Genomic DNA, 22,602 nt, shown 5'->3' on the forward strand with positions numbered 1-22,602 from the left:
CTGTAACGCTGCTTTCTGTCTCTGTTTGTTTGGTCTGCTTGTTGCGTGTCTGTGTCCCATATGGCACCCTATTCCCTACATAGTGCACTACTTTTGGTCAAAAGTAGTGCACTATATAGGACATGCGGTGTCATTTGGGACACAGACTGTCTTGCTTTTTTTTCCCTGTCAGTTGTGTCTGGCCCTGTCTTCAAGTGATGATGACTTCTCTCTTTGTTTCTCTGCAGCCTTCGGAGAAGTGTGGTATTCTCAACGTGACCAAGATCACTGAGCATGGAAAGAAAGTACGGTGAGTTGTACTGGACAAGGATAGAAACAGGATGAGAACACCCTCGGAAAGTAGGGTGAGTTGTACTGGGATAGGATCGAAACAGGATGAGAACACCCTCAGAAAGTAGGGTGAGTTGTACTGGACTAGGATAGAAACAGGATGATAACACCCTCAGAAAGTAGGGTGAGTTGTACTGGGCTAGGATAGAAACAGGATGAGTACACCCTCCGAAGGTAGGCTGAGTTGTACTGGACTAGGATAGAAACAGGATGAGAACACCCTCAGAAAGTAGGGTGAGTTGTACTGGGCTAGGATCGAAACAGGATGAGAACACCCTCAGAAAGTAGGGTGAGTTGTACTGGACTAGGATAGAAACAGGATGAGAACACCCTCAGAACGTAGGGTGAGTTGTACTGGACTAGGATAGAAACAGGATGAGAACACCCTCAGAAAGTAGGGTGAGTTGTACTGGACTAGGATAGAAACAGGATGAGAACACCCTCAGAACGTAGGGTGAGTTGTACTGGACTAGGATAGAAACAGGATGAGAACACCCTCAGAAAGTAGGGTGAGTTGTACTGGACTAGGATAGAAACAGGATGAGAACACCCTCAGAAAGTAGGGTGAGTTCTACTGGACTAGGATAGAAACAGGATGAGAACACCCTCAGAAAGTAGGGTGAGTTGTACTGGACTAGGATAGAAACAGGATGAGAACACCCTCAGAAAGTAGGGTGAGTTGTACTGGACAAGGATAGAAACAGGATGAGAACACCCTCAGAAAGTAGGGTGAGTTGTACTGGACTAGAAAAGAAAAAGGATGAGAACACCCTCAGAAAGTAGGGTGAGTTGTACTGGACAAGGATAGAAACAGGATGAGAACACCCTCAGAAAGTAGGGTGAGTTGTACTGGACTAGGATAGAAACAGGATGAGAACACCCTCAGAAAGTAGGGTGAGTTGTACTGGGCTAGGATAGAAACAGGATGAGTACACCCTCCGAAGGTAGGCTGAGTTGTACTGGGCTAGGATCGAAACAGGATGAGAACACCCTCAGAAAGTAGGGTGAGTTGTACTGGGCTAGGATCGAAACAGGATGAGAACACCCTCCGAAGGTAGGGTGAGTTGTACTGGGCTAGGATCGAAACAGGATGAGAACACCCTCAGAAAGTAGGGTGAGTTGTACTGGGCTAGGATAGAAACAGGATGAGAACACCCTCCGAAGGTAGGGTGAGTTGTACTGGGCTAGGATCGAAACAGGATGAGAACACCCTCAGAAAGTAGGGTGAGTTGTACTGGACTAGGATAGAAACAGGAAGGAAACACCCTCCGAAGGTAGGGTGAGTTGTACTGGGCTAGGATCGAAACAGGATGAGAACACCCTCAGAAAGTAGGGTGAGTTGTACTGGGCTAGGATAGAAACAGGATGAGAACACCCTCTGAAGGTAGGGTGAGTTGTACTGGGCTAGGATCGAAACAGGATGAGAACACCCTCCGAAGGTAGGGTGAGTTGTACTGGACTAGGATAGAAACAGGATGAGAACACCTGTAGAAAAACTGCTCCTCCTTCTGAGTTTTTGATATGTGTGTTTATGTCTGTGTGTTGTTTATGTCTGTGTGTTGTTTATGTCTGTGTGTTGTGTTTGTATCTGTGTGTGTTGTTTATGTCTGTGTGTTGTTTATGTCTGTGTGTTGTTTATGTCTGTGTGTGTTGTTTATGTCTGTGTGTTGTTTATGTCTGTGTGTTGTTTATGTCTGTGTGTTGTTTATGTCTGTGTGTTGTGTTTGTATCTGTGTGTGTTGTTTATATCTGTGTGTTGTTTATGTCTGTGTGTTGTTTATGTCTGTGTGTTGTTTATGTCTGTGTGTTGTTTATGTCTGTGTGTTTACAGGAAGAACTGGACGTCCTCCTGGACGGTTCTCCAGGGCTCCTCGCTGATATTCGCTAAAGGCCAGGGGGGCGGGACCAGCTGGGTGAGTGGTGTCTGCTATTCTCTAAAGGCCATGGGGGCGGGACCAGCTGGGTGCGTGGTGTCTGCTATTCGCTAAAGGCCAGGGGGGTGGGACCAGCTGGGTGAGTGGTGTCTGCTATTCGCTAAAGGCCAGGGGGGTGGGACCAGCTGGGTGAGTAGTGTCTGCTATTTGCTAAAGGCCAGGGGGGCGGGACCAGCTGGGTGAGTGATATCTGCTATTCGCTAAAGGCCAGAGGGGCGGGACCAGCTGGGTGAGTGGTGTCTGCTATTCGCTAAAGGCCAGGGTGGGCGGGACCAGCTGGGTGAGTGGTGTCTGCTATTTGCTAAAGGCCAGGGGGGTGGGACCAGCTGGGTGAGTGGTGCCCCTCTTTTCCTCAATCCCTCCTCTCCTCAGTCCCGCCTCTCCTCAGTCCCTCCTCTCCTCCATCCCTCCTTCCTCCATCCCTCCTCTCCTCTGTCCTTCCTCTCCTCCATCCCTCATCCCTCCTCTCCCCATCAATCAATCAATCAAATGTATTGAAAAAGCCCTTTTTACATCAGCTGATATCTCAAAGTGCTGAAACAGAAACCCAGCCTAAAACCCCAAACGGCAAGCAATGCAGGTGTAGAAGCCCGGTGGCTAGGAAAAACTCCCTAGAAAGGCCAAAACCTAGGAAGAAACCTAGAGAGGAACCAGGCTCTGAGTGGTGGATGGAGATTATAACAGAACATGGCCAAGATGTTCAAACATTCATAGAAGACCAGCAGGGTCAGATAATAATCATCACAGTGGTTGTCGAGGGTGCAACAGTTCAGCACCTCAGGAGTAAATGTCAGTTAGCTTTTCATAGCCGATCATTCAGAGTATCTACCTCTCCTGCTGTCTCTAGAGAGTTGAAAACAGCAGGTCTGGGACAGGCAGCATGTAGCATGAAGAGGTCAGTGTTCTATAGCCACAGACAGAACAGTTGAAACTGGAGCAGCAGCACGACCAGGTGGACTGGGGACAGCAAGGAGTCATCAGGCCAGGTAGTCCTGGGGCATGGTCCTAGGGCTCAGGTCCTCCGAGAGAGAGAGATAGAAAGAGAATTGGAGAGAGCATACTTAAATTCACACAAGACACCAGATAATACAGGAGAAGTACTCCAGATATAACAAACTGACCCTAGCCCCCCGACACATAAACTACTGCAGCATAAATACTGGAGGCTGAGACGGGAGAGGTCGGGAGACACTGTGGCCCTGTCCGATGATACCCCTGGACAGGGCCAAACAGGCAGGATATAACCCCACCCGCTTTGCCAAAGCACAGCCCCCACACCACTAGAGGGATATCTCCAACCACCAACTTACCATTCTGAGACAAGGCCGAGTATAGCCCACGAAGATCTCCGCAACGGCACAACCCAAGGGGGGGGCGCCAACCCGGACAGGAAGATTACATCAGTGACTCAACCCACTCAAGTGAAGCACCACCCCTAGGGACGGCATGAAAGAGCCCCAGTAAAGCCAGTGACTTAGCCCCCGTAATAGGGTTAGAGGCAGAGAATCCCAGTGGAGAGAGGGGAACCGGCCAGGCAGAGACAGCAAGGGCGGGTCGTTGCTCCAGTGCCTTTCCGTTCACCTTCAAACCCCTGGGCCAGACTACACTCAATCATAGGACCTACTGAAGAGATGAGTCTTCAATAAAGACTTAAAGATTGAGACCGAGTCTGTGTCTCTCACATGGGTAGGCAGACCATTCCATAAAAATGGAGCTCTATAGGAGAAAGCCCTGCCTCCAGTTTGCTTAGAAATTCTAGGGACAGTAAGGAGGCCTGCGTCTTGTGACTGTAGCATAGGTGTAGGTATGTACGGCAGGACCTAATCGGAAAGATTGGTAGGAGCAAGCCCATGTAATGCTTTGTAGGTTAGCAGTAGAACCTTGAAATCAGCCCTGAGCCTTAACAGGAAGCCAGTGTAGAGAGGCTAACACTAGAGTAATATGATCAAATGTTCTTGTCAAGATTCTAGCAGCCGTATTTAGCACTAACTGAAGTTTATTTAGTGCTTTATCCGGGTAGCTGGAAAGTAGAGCATCGTTGTAGTCTAAACTATAAGTGATGACAAAAGCATGGATACATTTTTCTGCATCATTTTTGGACAGAAAGGTTTTGATTTTTGCGATGTTGCGGAGATGAAAGAAAAGCTGTCCTTGAAATATTCTTGATATGTTCGTCAAAAGAGAGATCAGCGTCCAGAGTAGCGCCGAGGTCCTTCACAGTTCTATTTGAGATGACTGTACAACCATCAAGATTAGTTATCAGATCCAACAGAATATCTCATTGTTTCTTGGGACTTAGAACTAGCATCTCTGTTTTGTCCGAGTTTAAAATTAGAAAGTTTGCCACCATCCACTTCCTTTTGTCTGAAATACAGGCTTCCAGGGAGGGCAATTTTGGGGCTTCACCATGTTTCATCGAAATGTACAGCTGTGTGACCATCCGCAAAGCATTGAAAGTTAACATTATGTTTCCAAATGACATCACCAAGAGGTAAAATATATAGTGAAAACAATAGTGGTCCTAAAACGGAACCTTGAGGAACACCTAAATGTACAGTTGATTTGTCAGAAGATAAACCATCCACAGAGACAAGCTGATATCTTTCCGACAGATAAGATCTAAACCAGGCCTGAATTTACCCGTGTTGACCAATTTATAATCTCTAAAAAAGAATGGAGCACGAGGACCGATGCAGAGCCTTGGTCTGACGCCATTAAAAGGTCATTTACTACCTTCACGGATGCAGTCTCCGTGCTATGATGGGGTCTAAAACCAGACTAAAGCGTTTCATATCCATTATTTGTCGTCAGGAAAGCAGTGAGTTGCTGCGCAACAGCTTTTTCCCAAAAAATTGAGAGGAATGTGCGATTCGATATAGGCCGATTTTAGTTTTTGATATTTTCTTGGTCAAGTTTTGGCTTTTTCAAGAGAGGGTTTATTACTGCCACTTTTAGTGAGTTTGGTACACATCCGGTGGATAGGGAGCCATTTATTATGTTCAACATAGGAGGGCCAAGCACAGGAAGCAGCTCTTTCAGTAGTTTAGTTGGAATAGGGTCCAGTATGCAGCTTGACGGTTTAGAGGCCAAGACTATTTTCAAAAATGTGTCAAGAGATATAGTATTAAAAAACTTGTCTCCCTTGATCCTAGGTCCTGGTAGTGTTGTGCAGATTCAGGACAACTGAGCTTTGGAGAAATGCGCAGATTTAAAGAAGAGTCTGTAATTTGCTTTCTAATGATCATGATCTTTTCCTCAAAGACGTTAATGAAGTCATCACTGCTGAAGTGAAAGCCATCCTCTCCATCCCTCCTCTCCCCCATCCCTCCTCTCCGCCCTATCCCTCCTCTCCGCCCCATCCCTCCTCTCCGCCCCATCCCTCCTCTCCCCCATCCCTCCTCTCCGCCCCATCCCTCCTCTCCATCCCTCCTCTCCGCCCCATCCCTCCTCTCCGCCCCATCCCTCCTCTCCGCCCCATCCCTCTTCTCCTCTCCATCCCTCCTCTCCTCTCCATCCCTCCTCTCCTCTCCATCCCTCCTCTCCGCCCCATCCCTCCTCTCCGCCCCATCCCTCCTCTCCGCCCCATCCCTCCTCTTCCCCACCCGTCCTCTCCATCCCTCCTCTCCCCCATCCCTCCTCTTCATCCCTCCTCTCCCCCATCCCTCCACCCCATCCCTCCTCTCCGCCCCATCCCTCCTCTCCGCCCCATCCCTCCTCTCCCCCATCCCTCCTCTCCCCCATCCCTCCTCTCCGCCCCATCCCTCCTCTCCATCCCTTCTCTCCGCCCCATCCCTCCTCTCCGTCCCTCCTCTCCATCCCTCCTCTCCGCCCCATCCCTCCTCTCCCCCCTCCTCTCCATCCCTCCTCTCCATCCCTCCTCTCCCCCATCCCTCCTCTCCCCCATCCCTCCTCTCCCCCATCCCTCCTCTCCCCCATCCCGCCTCTCCCCCATCCCTCCTCTCCGCCCCATCCCTCCTCTCCATCCCTCCTCTCCATCTCTCCTCTCCTCTATCCCTCCTCTCCATCCCTCCTCTCCCCATCCCTCCTCTCCCCATCCCTCCTCTCCTCCATCCCTCCTCTCTCCTCCATCCCTCCTCTCCCCCATCCCTCCTCTCTCCTCCATCCCTCCTCTCCCCCATCCCTCCTCTCTCCTCCATCCCTCCTCTCTCCTTCATCCCTCCTCTCCGCCCCATCCCTCCTCTCCCCCATCCCTCCTCTCCCCCATCCCTCCTCTCCGCCCCATCCCTCCTCTCCGCCCCATCCCTCCTCTCCGCCCCATCCCTCCTCTCCGCCCCATCCCTCCTCTCCCCCATCCCTCCTCTCCCCCATCCCTCCTCTCCCCCATCCCTCCTCTCCCCCATCCCTCCTCTCTCCTCCATCCCTCCTCTCCCCCACCCCTCCTCTCTCCTCCATCCCTCCTCTCTCCTCCATCCCTCCTCTCTCCTCCATCCCTCCTCTCCGCCCCATCCCTCCTCTCCGCCCCATCCCTCCTCTCCCCCCATCCCTCCTCTCCGCCCCATCCCTCCTCTCCGCCCCATCCCTCCTTTCCGCCCCATCCCTCCTCTCCCCCATCCCTCCTCTCCACCCCATCCCTCCTCTCCCCCATCCCTCCTCTCCCCCATCCCTCCTCTCCCCCATCCCTCCTCTCCGCCCCATCCCTCCTCTCCCCCCATCCCTCCTCTCCCCCATCCCTCCTCTCCCCCATCCCTCCTCTCTCCTCCATCCCTCCTCTCTCCTCCATCCCTCCTCTCCCCCATCCCTCCTCTCTCCTCCATCCCTCCTCTCCTCCATCCCTCCTCTCTCCTCCATCCCTCTCTCCCCCATCCCTCCTCTCTCCCCCATCCCTCCTCTCTCCCCCATCCCTCCTCTCTCCTCCATCCCTCCTCTCTCCTCCATCCCTCCTCTCCGCCCCATCCCTCCTCTCCGCCCCATCCCTCCTCTCCCCCCATCCCTCCTCTCCGCCCCATCCCTCCTCTCCGCCCCATCCCTCCTTTCCGCCCCATCCCTCCTCTCCTCTCCATCCCTCCTCTCCCCCATCCCTCCTCTCCACCCCATCCCTCCTCTCCCCATCCTTCCTCTCCCCCATTCCTCCTCTCCCCCATCCCTCCTCTCCCCCATCCCTCCTCTCCCCCATCCCTCCTTTCCCCATCCCTCCTCTCCCCATCCCGCCTCTCCCCCATCCCTCCTCTCCCCCATCCCTCCTCTCCGCCCCATCCCTCCTCTCCGCCCCATCCCTCCTCTCCGCCCCATCCCTCCTCTCCGCCCCATCCCTCCTCTCCGCCCCATCCCTCCTCTCCCCCATCCCTCCTCTCCCCCATCCCTCCTCTCTCCTCCATCCCTCCTCTCTCCTCCATCCCTCCTCTCCCCCATCCCTCCTCTCTCCTCCATCCCTCCTCTCCTCCATCCCTCCTCTCTCCTCCATCCCTCTCTCCCCCATCCCTCCTCTCTCCCCCATCCCTCCTCTCTCCCCCATCCCTCCTCTCTCCTCCATCCCTCCTCCATCCCTCCTCTCCGCCCCATCCCTCCTCTCCCCCCATCCTTGAAGAGGGAGGGGGTAGGTCAGACACAACTGTAGGTTGGCATCCTTAAAGTGGGAGGGGTCAGCGGGTCAAGTCAGTGGGTTCCATGTAGGAAGTGGGTTTCATAGGCTTGCGTCCCATATGACACCCTATTCCCTATATAGTGCACTACTATTCTACCCCATAAGGCTCAGGTCACAAGTAGTGCACTATATAGGGAATAGGGTGCCATATGGGACACAAGCCTATAGACTGAAGCAAGTGATTCAGCTGTAGTCTAGTGGATGACTCTCTAAGACACAACAGAGACCTCTGGGTTGACAGTGGGTTTGACAAGATCCTGTTTGTGTGTGTGTGTGTGTGTGTGTGTGTGTGTGTGTGTGTGTGTGTGTGTGTGTGTGTGTGTGTTTCTGCTCTCTTCCTGTAGTTTGGAGGGAACCAGTCTAAACCAGAGTTCACTGTTGACCTGAGAGGAGGATCTATAGAATGGGCTTCCAAGGACAAGTCCAGCAAGAAGCATGTCATTGAGGTGAGAGGGCTCTGACACTACAAAACATTCATATGTCCCCAGTTCTTTCAGGGCCACAACGCTGCTTCAGACACATACAGCCATAGCACTATGAGTATAGAATGTGCAAATCAAATCAAAATAATTTTTAAAGCTCTTTTTACATCAGCTGATATCTCAAAGTGCTGTACAGAAACCCAGCCTAAAACCCCAAACAGCAAGCAATGCAGGTGTAGACTCCCTAGAAAGCAGGAACCTAGAGAGGAACCAGGCTCTGAGGGGTAACCAGTCCTCTTCTGGCTGTGTCGGGTGGAGATTAGAAACCTAGAGAGGAACCAGGCTCTGAGGGGTAACCAGTCCTCTTCTGGCTGTGTCGGGTGGAGATTATAACAGTACGTGGCCATTAAGGCCAGATTGTTCTTCAAGATGTTCAAGTGTTCATAGATAACCTGCAGGGTCAAATAATAATCACAGTGGTTGTAGAGGGTACAACAGGTCAGCACCTCAGGAGTAAATGTCAGTTGGCTTTTGATAGCCGATCTTTCAGAGGTCGAGACAGCAGATGGGCTGAGGGTCGGGATGTGGAGTGGGAGTGGAGTTTCTGGGCAGGGGAAAGAAGGATTTAAAAAATTAAAGTCAAAATAAAACAAAAAGTAAGTTTGAAAGACACAGAGGAGCAGTGTTTTTACAGCTAATGCCTGTTTTCCTGAGGCAGATGTCGTGCAGGTGTTTTTGGCCGATACCGATATCCAATATTTTCCTTGCCCCCCCCCCCCCCCCCCCAAAAACGATACCGATAACGAATGAAAAAAAAATTGTGACCTTTTAAGCATTCTAGTACAGTTAAATAGTTAACACACACACACATGGATGCAGCAGTCTAAGGCACTTCATATCAGTGCAAGAGGCATCACTACAGTCCCTGGTTCGAATCCAGGCTGTATCACATCCGGCCGTGATTAGGGCGGCGCACAATTGGCCCAGCGTTGTCCGGGTTTGGCCGGGGTAGGCCGTCATTGTAAATGAGAATTTGTTCTTTAACTGACTTGCCTAGTTAAATAAAGACCACACACACACACACCACACTGACCAAAAGGTTATTTTGTTGACATTTACGTATGTCCCCATTACCAGTAAAACATCATCAACATGATGTGTTATGCAAATTAATTCAAATAGTAGAATTATGCCATAATTTAATAGATCATGCTAAACGAGGTTGGAATGTTATATAAAATCAACAAAAGACAATTTGTTCATTTGAAAAAAAATGTGTTGAAATCACACTGGCTGTATTATACTTTAGAGTTGCATTGGGGGCATACTTATTTCACTGTACAGCTTTACCTATGGAATGTGGATCAATGACATGGGGTATCAGTCTACTCAGTGACACATTAGCATTAGCATCGTAGCTCTTATTGTTGTCGACCTATGTGTATTGAAGACTATTCTAGAGGATAATCAATACTGCGTGGATGTTTTGGAGTCTGATAACTCTGAGGGGGACGTTGGGTTAAAATATCTTGGGTCCAATATCTTGGACTGATACCCAGTTTCATTGATCTCCAATCCTTAGGTAAAACTGTACAGTGCAATATGAATGTCAATACATATTGGTGGGGGGGTCTCGGGTTGGTAGAGGGGCAGCTCTTTGCGAACTGTGGGGGGGTCTCGGATGGTTGAGGGGCAGCTCTTTGGGAACTGTGGTGGAGGGTCTCAGATGGTTGAGGGGCAGCTCTTTGGGAACTGGGGGGGGGTCTCGGATGGTTGAGGGGCAGCTCTTTGGGAACTGTGGTGGAGGGTCTCAGATGGTTGAGGGGCAGCTCTTTGGGAACTGTGGGGGGGGATCTTGGATTGTTGAGGAGCAGCTCTTTGCGAACTGGGGGGGGGGGGATTTTTGGATGGTTGAGGAGCAGCTCTTTGGGAACTGTGGGGGGGATCTTGGATTGTTGAGGAGCAGCTCTTTGCGAACTGGGGGGGGGGGATTTTTGGATGGTTGAGGAGCAGCTCTTTGGGAACTGGGGTGGGGATTTTGGATGGTTGAGGGGCAGCTCTTTGGGAACTGTGGTGGAGGGTCTCAGATGGTTGAGGGGCAGCTCTTTGGGAACTGGGAAGGGGATTTTGGATGGTTGAGGAGCAGCTCTTTGGGAACTGGGGTGGAGGGTCTCTGATGGTTGAGGGGCAGCTCTTTGGGAACTGGGGAGGGGATTTTGGATGGTTGAGGGGCAGCTCTTTGGGAACTGTGGTGGAGGGTCTCTGATGGTTGAGGAACAGCTCTTTCGGAACTGTGGGGGGGGGGGCGGGGGGGGGGGTCTTGCATGGATGAGGGGCAGCTCTTGGAGAACTGTTAGAGGATCTTGGGATCTTTCGGGTCCCCGTTTTTGAACTTCTGGGAGATCTGTCAACGTGCCCTTGAGCTGGGTGTTGACCCTGGTTGCTTCTGTGTTTCGCTCTGGGTGGGACTCTGTTAGATGACTAATGTGATGTAGTTGTTGAGCGGCTTCACTGCAAGTAGATTGTATGTTTTAAATATTCAATAAAAAATAAAACTTCTTGTTCTCTTTGCAGGTGAAAACCCATCAGAGTACAGAGCTGCTGATCCAGTCAGAGAACGACGGCGTCATCAATGACTGGTACAGGGCACTGATGGACACCATCAGCACACACGTGAGTCTGGACACACACACACACACACACACACACACACACACACACACACACACACGTCTGATTTGTACCGCAGTTCCACATCTATCCACTAAGTGGCAGAGTTGTCATGTGTAGTCATTGGGCCAGTCCAAAGGTAGCCTACCTGTTTCTGTGTGTTCTTGACTGTCTCCTTTGTGCATCTGTCTCTGTCTGTCTGTCTGTGTGCTACATGCCTTACTGTAGGCCTGGGAGTCAGATGAGGCCATAGAGGAGGACATGCCAGAGTCTCCTGGAGCGGAGAAACAAGACAAGGAGAAAGAGCACAGAGACTCTAAGAAGAGCCGAGGTCAGAGCATCATGTCTGTCTGAGACCACTCCTCTTTGTCTACTAAGGATGTTTCTGTTCATCATTATAGGTCAGCAGTCCAGGACTAAAAGATCACTCAATGGAGAACCTCTAGAAAATAGATTTTTAGTCCAGGACTAGGCTTGAATTGTGTTCAGGAAACTGTCCCTATGTGTGTCAGGTTGTTAAGTCATCTCCCGTTGTCATTGGTCTGTAGCCATGAAGAGTTCCACCAGTATGGACGCGTCGGACAACAAGAAGACCAGAATCAAGCTGAAGAAGTTCCTGACACGTAGACCCACTCTGCAGACAGTCAGAGACAAGGGCTACATCAAAGGTATTACAAAGAGCTGTAGGGTTGGGGAACTGTGTTAACTTCCCCAGAATCCCCAGGTTTTTCTGAAATCCAGGCTGGAAGAGGAAATAAACAGAACATCTAGAAGCTTCCAACCTGGATTTCTGGGAAACCTGGACGGTTACCAGACGGTCAGCAGAAAAGGGCCTGTTGTTTTCCAGTAGCGGAGTACTTTGGACCTCTGTAATAATAACCCTGTTGATGTCTGTGTGTCTTAGACCAGGTGTTTGGCTGCAGTCTGAGTGACCTCTGTCAGAGAGAGAACACGGCCGTGCCAAGCTTCGTCACGATGTGCATCGACCACGTGGAAAACAACGGTAGGTGTGCTTCTCCCGTCTGAATGTGTCTGACTCAGTTGTCTCTCATTGTAACAGTGGTGTGGTGAGTTGAATGTCTGACTCAGTTGTCTGACCCTGGCAACAGGGATTCGAGCCCCGGCTCGGTCGTCAGTCGGTGCCCTTAAATCCTTTCTGTGTCCCTCTGTATCCATCACCATGTTTTCCCCACCTTTATTTAACCAGGTAGGCCAGTTGAGAACAAGTTATCATTTACAACTGTGACCTGGCCAAGATAAAGTAAAGCAGTACAACAACACAGAGTTACACATGGAATAAACAAACATACAGTCAATAATATAGTAGAAAAATACTATATACAGTGTATGCAAATGAGGTAGGATAATGGAGGTAAGGCAATAAATAGGCCATGGTGGTAAAGTAATTACAATATAGCAATTAAACACTGGAGTGATAGATGTGCAGAAGATGAGTGTACAAGTAGAGATACTGGGGTGCAAAGGAGCAAAAATAAATAAAATAGATAACAGTATGGGGATGAGGTAGTTGGATGGGCTATTTACAGATGGGCTATGTACAGGTGCAGTGATCCGTGAGCTGCTCTGACAGCTGGTGCTTAAAGCTAGTGAGGGAGATATGAGTCTCCAGCTTCAGTGATTTTTGCAGTTTGTTCCAGTCATTGGCAGCAGAGAACTGAAAGGAAAGGCGGCCGAAGGAGGAATTGGCTTTGGGGGTGACGAGTGAAATATACCTGCTGGAGCTGCTATGGTGACCAGTGAACTGAGATAAGGCAGGGCTTTACCTAGCAAAGACTTATAGATGACCTGGAGCCAGTGGGTTTGGCGACGAATATGAAGCGAGGGCCAGCCAACGAGAGCATACAGGTCGCAGTGGTGGGTTGTGTATGGGGCTTTGGTGACAAAACGGATGGCTCTGTGATAGACTGCATCCAATTTGCTGAGTATAGTGTTGGAGGCTATTTTGTAAATGACATCACCGAAGTCAAGGATCGGTAGGATAGTCCATTTTATGAGCATATGTTTGGCAGCGTGAGTGAAGGACGCTTAGTTGCGAAATAGGAAGCTGATGCTAGATTTGGTTTTGGATTGGAGATGCTTAATGTGAGTCTGGAAGGAGAGTTTACAGTAACCAGACACCTAGGTATTTGTAGTTGTCCACATATTCTAGGTCAGAACCGCCCTGAGTAGTGATGATGGGCGGGCAGGTGTGGGCAGCGATTGGTTGAAGAACATGCATTTAGTTTTACTTGCATTTAAGAGCAGTTGGAGGCCACAGAAGGAGAGTTGTATGTCATTGAAGCTCGTTTGGAGGTTAGTTAACACAGTTTCCATAGAAGGGCCAGAAGTATACAGAATGGTGCGTTCTGCATAGAGGTGGATCAGGGAATCACCAGCAGCATTAGCGACTTCATTGATGTATACAGAGAAAAGAGTCGTCCCGAGAATTGAACCCTGTGGTACCCCATTGAGACTGCCAGAAGTCCAGACAACAGGCCCTCCGTTTTGACACACTGAACTCTGTCTGAGAAGTAGTTGGTGAACCAGGCAAGGCAAACATTTGAGAAATCAAGGCTGTTGAGTCTGCCGATAAGAATGTGGTGATTGACAGAGTCGAAAGCCTTGGCCAGGTCGATGAATACGGCTGCACAGTATTGTCTCTTATTGATGGCAGTTATGAAATTGTTTAGGACCTTGAGCGTGGCTGAGATGCACCGATGACCAGCTCGGGAAACCAGATTTTATAGCGGGGTAGCCAGGTGGAAAGCATGGCCGTTTGACAGTGATGAGCGGTGGTCGTTTGACCCCAGACACATTACGGACGCAGGCAGTGATCACTGAGATTCTGGTTGAAGACAGCAGAGGTGTATTTGGAGGGCAGGTTGGTTAGGATAATATCTATGAGGGTGCCTGTGTTAACTGATTTGGGGTTGTACCTGGTAGGTTCATTGATAATTTGAGTTAGATTGAGGGCATCAAGTTTAGATTATAGGATGGCCGGGGTATTAAGCATGTCCAAGTTTAAGTTACCTAACAGCACGAGCTCTGAAGAAAGATGGGGGGCAATCAATTCACATATGGTGTCCAGGGCACAGCTGGGGGCAGAAGGTGGTCTATAGCAAGCGGCAACGGTGAGAGACTTGTTTCTGGAAAGGTGGATTTTTGAAAGTAGGAGCTCATATTGTTTGGGCACAGACCTGGATAGTAAGACAGAACTCTGTTAGCTGTCTCTGCAGTACATTGCAACTCCGCCCCCTTTGGCAGCTCTATCTTGTCGGAAAATGTTATAGTTGGGGATGGAAATTTCAGGGTTTTTGGGGGTCTTCCTAAGCCAGGATTCAGACACAGGTTGGCAGTGTGCTAAGTCAGTGAATAAAACAAATTTAGGGAGGAGGCTTCTAATGTTAACATGCATGAAACCAAGGCTTTTACAGTTACAGAAGTCAAGAAATGAGAGCGCCTGGGGAATGGCACTGCAGGGCCTGGATTCACCTCTACATCACCAGACTAACAGAGGAAAAGTAGGATAAGGATACAGCTAAAGGCTATAAGAACTGGGAGAGATAATGTCCCTATAAACATAATTTAAACCAGGTGAGGTCACCGCATGTGTGGGAGGTGGAACTAAAGAGTTAACTAAGGCGTATTGAGCAGGGCTAGAGGCTCTAGTGAAATAAGGCGATAATTACTAACCAAGACAGCAATGGACAAGGCATATTGATATTAGGGAGAGGCATGTGTAGCTGAGTGATCATAGGGGTCCAGTGAGTGGCTCGGGCCGGAGACATGGCGATTCAGACAGCTAGCGGGTCGGGGCTAGCAGAAGGGCCTTAGAGGGACGTCTCGAAGGAAGAAAGTCTCTTGTAGCCCCCTCGTGCTGTTACGTCTGCAGACCAGTCGTCGTGGATCAGCAGGGCTCCGTGTGGTAAAAGGGTCCAAGCCAATTGGCAGAATAGGTATAATGGCCAAAGAATTAGTCCGATGGGCCTCTTAAGCTAACAGTCCGATATGCTCTATAAAGCTAGCGGGCCACGGCTAGCAGATGGGCATTCAGGGGACGTCGTGAAGGAGGAGCCCGTTGATAAACCCCCTTGGGTGAATTACGTCGGTAGTCCAGTCGTGATGGGTCGGCGGGGGTCTAGGCTGATTGGCAAAATAGGTATTGTAGCCCAAGGAGTGGCTGATGGACCTCTTCGGCTAGCCGGAAGATGGGCCTAGCAAGGCTAGCTCCAGGCTAATTGGTTCTTGTTTTGGGACAGAGACATTTGCCAGGAGTGGCCACTCGGATAGCAGCTAGCTAGCTGCGATAATCCAGGTGAAAAGGTTCAGAGCTTGCGGTAGGAATCCGGAGATATGGAGAAAAATACGTCCGATTTGCTCTGGTTTGAGTCGCGCTGTGCAGACTGGCGAGAGTTGTCCGGGCTAATGGTAGCTGATGACCGCTAGCTGGCTACAAGCTAGTTAGCTGGTTAGCTTCTGTTGGGGTTCTGGTTCAGAAGTAAAGAAATAGCAGATCCATACCGCATTTGGTGAGGCAGATTGCAGGAGAGTATGTTGAAGTTGAAAAATAAAAAATATATGCTAAGAAAAAATCTATGAGAAGATATATACATGGGACAAGACGAGGACAAAGAGACGTCTGACTGCTACGCCATCTTGGATCACATGTCCTATGAAACACAGTAACTAAATATGTAAGGGTATCAGAACGTCCATCTCCTTTATAAAACTGTGAATGGTTGTGTGATGGTGCTCTTCTGTGTTCCTCTGTCTGAAGCTCTGAATGTGGATGGGCTGTACAGAGTGAGTGGGAACCTGGCTGTCATCCAGAAACTACGCTTCGCTGTCAATCATGGTAGGTGTTACTGTCCTCTCTCTTCACTGTCAATCATGGTAGGTACTACTGATACTACTGTCCTCTCTCTTCACTCTCTCGTCACTGTCAATAGAAAATGGTCAGAAGAAATGGCAGCAGTTTTACGGGCGCCTAACCAATTGTGTTATTATGTGTTTTTTTTTCGAGTTATTTCTTATTTTGTACATAATGTTTCTGACATCGTGTCTTACGCCAAAAAAGAGCCTCTGGATATCAGGACAGCGATCAGTCACCTCGGATTAGACAAAGATTTTTTCCTCAACAAGCAGAACTCACAGGATGTACTTCAGACACCCGACAAGGCCGACATCCCCGTCATTGTCAAGAGAAAGAGACACAGGTATAGAGGACACAGGGCGGGGTGCCTCGTAAGGATCCACCGACGGCGAGTGGGAAATCTGCCTTTACCATCAGTATTACTTGCCAACGTACTATCATTGGACAATAAATTAGAAGAGGTACGATCACAAGTATCCTACCAAAGGGACATCAAAAACTGTAATATAGATTTTGCCCGCCTGAAGTAGAGTATTTCATGATAAGCTGTAGACCACACTATTTGCCAAGACAGTTTTCATCTGTATTTTTTGAGGCTGTTTATTTACCACCACAGCCGGATGCTGGCACTAAGACCGCACTCAGTCAGCTGTATAAGGAAATAAGCAAACAGGAAACCTCTCACCCAGAGGTAGCGCTCCTAGTGGCCAGGGACTTTAATGCAGGGAAACTTAAATCAGTTTTACTGAATTTCTATCAACATGTTAAATGTGCAACCAGAGGGAAAACAATTCTAGATCACCTGTACTCCACACACAGAGATGTGTACAAATCTTTCCCTCGCCCTCCATTTGGCAAGTCTGACCATAATTCCATCCTCCTGATTCCTGCTTACAATTAAAAATTAAAGCAGGAAGCACCTGTGACTCAGTCTATAAAAAAAGTGGTCAGATGAAGCAGATGCTAAACTACAGGACTGCTTTGCTATCACAGACTGAAACATGTTCCGGGATTCTTCCAATGACATTGAGGAGTACAACACATCAGTCACTGGCTTTATCAATAAGTGCATTGAGGACGTCGTCCCCAGAGTGACTGTACATACATACCCCAACCAGAAGCCATGGATTACAGGCAACATTCGCACTGAGCTAAAGGGTAGAGCTTTCAAGGTGCGGGACTCTAACCCAGAAGCTTATAAGAAATCCTTCTTTGCCCTCCGACGAACCATCAAACAGGTAAAACGCCAATACAGGGCTAAGATTGAATCACACTACACCGGCTCCAACGCTCGTCTTATATGGCAGAGCCTGCAAACAATTACAGACTACAAAGGAAGCACAGCCTCGAGCTGCCCAGTGACATGAGCCTACCAGACGTGCTAAATCACTTTTATGCTCGCTTTGAGGAAATCAACACTGAGGCATGCATGAGAGCATCAGCTGTTCCGGGCGACTGTGTGATCACATTCTCCGTAGCCGACGTGAGTAAGACTTTTATACAGGTCAACATTCACAAGGCCGCTGGGCCAGACGGATTACCAGGACGTGTGATCTGGGCATTTGCGAGGTGTCTTCACTGACATTTTCAACATGTCCCTGATTGAGTCTGTAATACCAACATGTTTCAAGCAGACCACCATAGTCCCTGTGCCCCAGAACACTAAGATAAACTGCCTAAATGACTACAGACCCATAGCACTCAGGTCTGTGGCCATGAGCCATAAGACTCCTGAACAGGTAATGAAATGGCTACCCGGACTATTTACATTGTGTGCCCCCCCCTCCCCCATTATTGCCTTGCTACTGTTATTTTCACTGTCTTTTTATTGTTTACAAAAATATATGTATTTCCTTGTTCTATCTATTGTTTTCCTAATACGTATTCTTTACTTAAACATTGCACTGTTGGTTAGAGCTTGTAAGTAAGCATTTCACTGTAAGGTGTTTAATTCGGCTTACGTGACAAATAAACTTTGATTTGATCATGCCACTGCTACTGTCCCCTCTTTCTGTATACTGACAGCCTGAGTATGCATGGACCTGAAGGACACTGAATAACCGTGTGTGTGTGTGTGTAGATGAGAAGGTGAACCTGGAGGAAGGGAAGTGGGAGGACATCCATGTGATTACAGGAGCGTTGAAGATGTTCTTCAGAGAGCTGCCTGAACCCCTCTTCACATATGGATTATTCCATGACTTTGTCAACTCCATCAGTGAGTACATAATAATCCCATTGGTTTTATTATGAGGACAGTAACAACAGTAAATACACATCCTGGCTACTCCATTTTAATAGTTGAATTCTTTACTTCATGTTGTATTAGCGTCCATCTGTATTTCTACTTCTGTACTACTGAATGTAGTAAATGTTAAATGTATCCACTGGGGGGCGCTACATCACATTAAAGATTAGGAAATGGGACTCACCCAATGTGTTGTTGTTCTTCCTGCTAAACAGGAAGGGACAAGCTGAAGTTGTCCAATGAGAGAAGCTTTTTTTCTTTATCGGTTGCAAAGCGTTTTGCTACAGTATTCAGTATTCCTGTTCCTGTTCCTGCTCAACAGAGATCCCAGACAACAAGCAGCGTGTCCAGTCCATCAGGGAGCGGGTCAAACAGTTGCCAAAACCCAATCAGGACACTATGCAGGTCCTCTTCAAACACCTCAGGAGGTTAGTCAACCTGCACAGTTAACTAAATGACAATATAGTCTCATTGTGTTAGCCTCATTCATTTTGAGACACTGGGTTGCAAAATCCTTTTAACTTTCCCCAAATTCCCAGGTTTTCCAAATATATTTATGTAAAGTTCAATGCTAGAGCCTCTTGCTCTCAATGTAAATATGAAGTTGTTCTTAATTGACCTGCCTGGTTAAATGCCTGGGGCGGCAGGGTAGCCTGGTGGTGCAAACGCAATGCAAATCAATTTAGAACACTTCTGACATGCGTTTTTCTGGATTTGTTTTGTTGTTATTCTGTCTCTCACTGTTCAAATAAACCTACCATTAATTATAGACTGATAATTTCTTTGTCAGTGGGCAAACGTACAAAATCAGCAGGGGATCAAATACTTTTTTCCCTCACTAAATATGATATTACTTCTATAATGATATAGCTGTTAGCTATAATGCCCCTCTCTCTGTCCATATATAATGATATAGCTGTTAGCTATAATGCCCCTCTCTCTGTCCATATATAATGATATAGCTGTTAGCTATAATGCCCCTCTCTCTGTCCATATATAATGATATAGCTGTTAACTATAATGCCCCTCTCTCTGTCCATATATAATGATATAGCTGTTAGCTATAATGCCCCTCTCTCTGTCCATATATAATGATATAGCTGTTAGCTATAATGCTCCTCTCTCTGTCCATATATAATGATATAGCTGTTAACTATAATGCTCCTCTCTCTGTCCATATATAATGATATAGCTGTTAGCTATAATGCCCCTCTCTCTGTCCATATATAATGATATAGCTGTTAGCTATAATGCTCCTCTCTCTGTCCATATATAATGATATAGCTGTTAGCTATAATGCTCCTCTCTCTGTCCATATATAATGATATAGCTGTTAACTATAATGCTCCTCTCTCTGTCCATATATAATGATATAGCTGTTAGCTATAATGCTCCTCTCTCTGTCCATATATAATGATATAGCTGTTAACTATAATGCTCCTCTCTCTGTCCATATATAATGATATAGCTGTTAACTATAATGCTCCTCTCTCTGTCCATATATAATGATATAGCTGTTAGCTATAATGCCCCTCTCTCTGTCCATATATAATGATATAGCTGTTAGCTATAATGCTCCTCTCTCTGTCCATATATAATGATATAGCTGTTAGCTATAATGCCCCTCTCTCTGTCCATATATAATGATATAGCTGTTAGCTATAATGCCCCTCTCTCTGTCCATATATAATGATATAGCTGTTAGCTATAATGCCCCTCTCTCTGTCCTCAGGGTAATTGACCACAGCGAGGAAAACCGTATGACGACCCAGAGCGTGGCCATAGTGTTCGGCCCCACCCTCCTCAGACCCGAGACAGAGACGTGGAACATGGCGGTCCACATGGTCTATCAGAACCAGATAGTAGAGCTTATCCTGCTGGAGTACGAGGGCATCTTTAGGTAGACACCAAAGGGGTGACCTTTCCCCTGGGTACAGATCTAGGATCAGTTTCCCTTCCCACCCAATCATAACCTTAACCATTAGTGGAGGAAATGCTAAACCGACCCAAGATCAGCGTCTAGGTGCAACTTCACCCTACACTGGTAGAGACGGGAGGTGATGTTCACTAGAAACGACACGGAAGCTAACGGGATGAAACGGAGGGACTACGTGAACTTGTCCAATAAGAAACACTTGTTTTACGTGGTCAAATACTTTGTAACGTGCTGTAATGACTCCAACCCAGGCCTCCTCTCTGAACACCATCACCACCATGACAATGCAGAGCTCTAAACACAACCCAGGAGAGACCGGTCCAACTCACCTCCCTCTAACCCGAAGTCATTCACGCCTCAGAATCCATCTCCCGCCAACCAAACCTGTAAAACAAGGACTTATTATACACAACCAATAAACCCAAGTTGAGACTCTTAGCAGCCAACATGGAAGATGCTTTCCCCTCCTGCTCCTCTCTCCATGGCTGCTTTGTGGGACATTCTGCACAAGCCAACATCCAATCCTGACTGTCCATTCACAGGATTACTTTGACCATCGTAAATGATCCCCCTCCTCTAAAGTACAGACTCTCTCTCCTCAGTGAAGCAGTCCGTTCTACACACTGGCTGTGTCTGACGTGGCTCACTACTCACTATGAAGTGCACTACTTCTGGCCAAAGGTAGTGCACTATGTAGGGAATAGGGTGCCATTTTGGGACGCAGGCCACCGACTCATGGTGTTACTTCAGCCATCGTACCAAAACTATTCTGCTTCTCTGGTTTTCAGAAGAAATCTTCTCCAATCAGTCAGATTTCAAACTTGAAAATACAGAACTGGTCCTCTGGTGGTGAATAAGACAACCATTAATAATATGTACAGCTGTAGTGTGTTGTGTCAAATGGCTCCCTATTCCCTTTGTAGTACACTACTTTTAACCAGAGCTCTGATCAAAGGTAGTGCACTATAAAGGGAATGAACAGGGTAACATTTTGGACGCACCTCTGTGTGTTTGTGTGTTTGTGTGTGTGTGTGTGGTGTGTGGACGGGGGATTGACTGACTGGAAATATGTTGTACAGATGTTTGATAGTAATTATGTCTTGACGGTGAGCGGTAGAAACTTGGGGAAACAATCACTAACGTATTAAGATTCGTTCCATAACGTAGACTGATTGTGTAAAAGAAAATCTAAAATAATAATTTGGGGTTGAAAAATTCCGTTAACTTTCCTAAAATTCCCAGATTTTCCCCAAATCACTGTTGGGAGAATTCCCTGGATATTCTGCATATTCACTCCTGATCCAGGGAACATTCCAACCAGGATTTCTGGAAAACCTGGGGAATTTGGGGGAAATTAATGTAATTTAGCAACCCAAGAACTACTTACTATATGACCTGGGGTTGTGGAAGTTTACCTGAGTTGTGGGTAAATGACACATTCTGAATGTAATTATTTTCCAAACTAACTGCTGTTCATGACTTCTTTGTCTAATTGGAATAAAGGCCTCCATTGAGACCCTGTAAAACTCGTGTCACTTGTTTTCTCCTCTGTCTGACACACACACACACACACACACACACACACACACACACACACACACACACACACACACACACACACACACGTGAGCACTGATACCATCAATGAAAAACGTGCACCCATTTCCACCATCAATGAAAACAACACAATGGTCTTTCTGGTAGGGCTTGTTGACACTGGATTTTATGATATTCCTTTTTGCTGAGACAGCAAATTTCTACTTGACCTTTTGGGATACAAAATGTCATGAAACTCTTTGTTTACTGACTTAACTAATGATTTGAATACATTTTCTTGATGTAATACCACATTAATACCAAAAGGCAAATGAATATCAGTACAAGTTCAGTCCTTGAAATACACTTATACTTATACTGTAGATACAACATTATACTGTAGATACAACATTATACTGTAGATACAACATATAGTAGATACAACATTATACTGTAGATACAACATTATACTGTAGATACAACATTATACTGTAGATACAACATTATACTGTAGATACAACATTATACTGTAGATACAACATTATACTGTAGATACAACATATAGTAGATACAACATTATACTGTAGATACAACATTATACTGTAGATACAACATTATACTGTAGATACAACATTATACTGTAGATACAACATTATACTGTAGATACAACATATAGTAGATACAACATTATACTGTAGATACAACATTATACTGTAGATACAACATTATACTGTAGATACAACATATAGTAGATACAACATTATACTGTAGATACAACATATAGTAGATACAACATTATACTGTAGATACAACATATAGTAGATACAACATTATACTGTAGATACAACATTATACTGTAGATACAACATATAGTAGATACAACATTATACTGTAGATACAACATATAGTAGATACAACATTATACTGTAGATACAACATATAGTAGATACAACATTATACTGTAGCTACAACATTATACTGTAGATACAACATATAGTAGATACAACATTATACTGTAGATACAACATATAGTAGATACAACATTATACTGTAG

At 47.1% G+C, this 22,602-nt stretch overlaps 1 protein-coding gene across 32 annotated transcripts in view; it reads left to right on the plus strand.

Annotated features, from left to right (window-relative positions):
- Positions 1-21,538, plus strand: part of LOC110530753 (rho GTPase-activating protein 12) — a 121,671-nt gene extending 100,133 nt beyond the window's left edge. For all 32 annotated transcript variants that reach the window (XM_036986464.2, XM_036986466.2, XM_036986462.2 and 29 more), the window contains 11 exons: positions 228-289; positions 2,162-2,243; positions 8,211-8,312; positions 10,863-10,961; positions 11,187-11,289; positions 11,507-11,626; positions 11,863-11,961; positions 15,736-15,813; positions 17,912-18,046; positions 18,399-18,504; positions 19,809-21,538. In XM_036986464.2, coding sequence (XP_036842359.2) covers positions 228-289; positions 2,162-2,243; positions 8,211-8,312; positions 10,863-10,961; positions 11,187-11,289; positions 11,507-11,626; positions 11,863-11,961; positions 15,736-15,813; positions 17,912-18,046; positions 18,399-18,504; positions 19,809-19,980 — 1,158 coding nt within the window. In that variant the 3' untranslated portion in view covers positions 19,981-21,538. The remainder of the gene's footprint in view (positions 1-227; positions 290-2,161; positions 2,244-8,210; positions 8,313-10,862; positions 10,962-11,186; positions 11,290-11,506; positions 11,627-11,862; positions 11,962-15,735; positions 15,814-17,911; positions 18,047-18,398; positions 18,505-19,808) is intronic.
- The last annotated feature ends 1,064 nt before the right edge of the window (positions 21,539-22,602 follow it).

This window comes from Oncorhynchus mykiss, chromosome 8, assembly GCF_057628025.1.
Source record: "Oncorhynchus mykiss isolate SJ-2025 chromosome 8, ASM5762802v1, whole genome shotgun sequence".
In the NCBI taxonomy this organism is placed as follows: domain Eukaryota; kingdom Metazoa; phylum Chordata; class Actinopteri; order Salmoniformes; family Salmonidae; genus Oncorhynchus; species Oncorhynchus mykiss.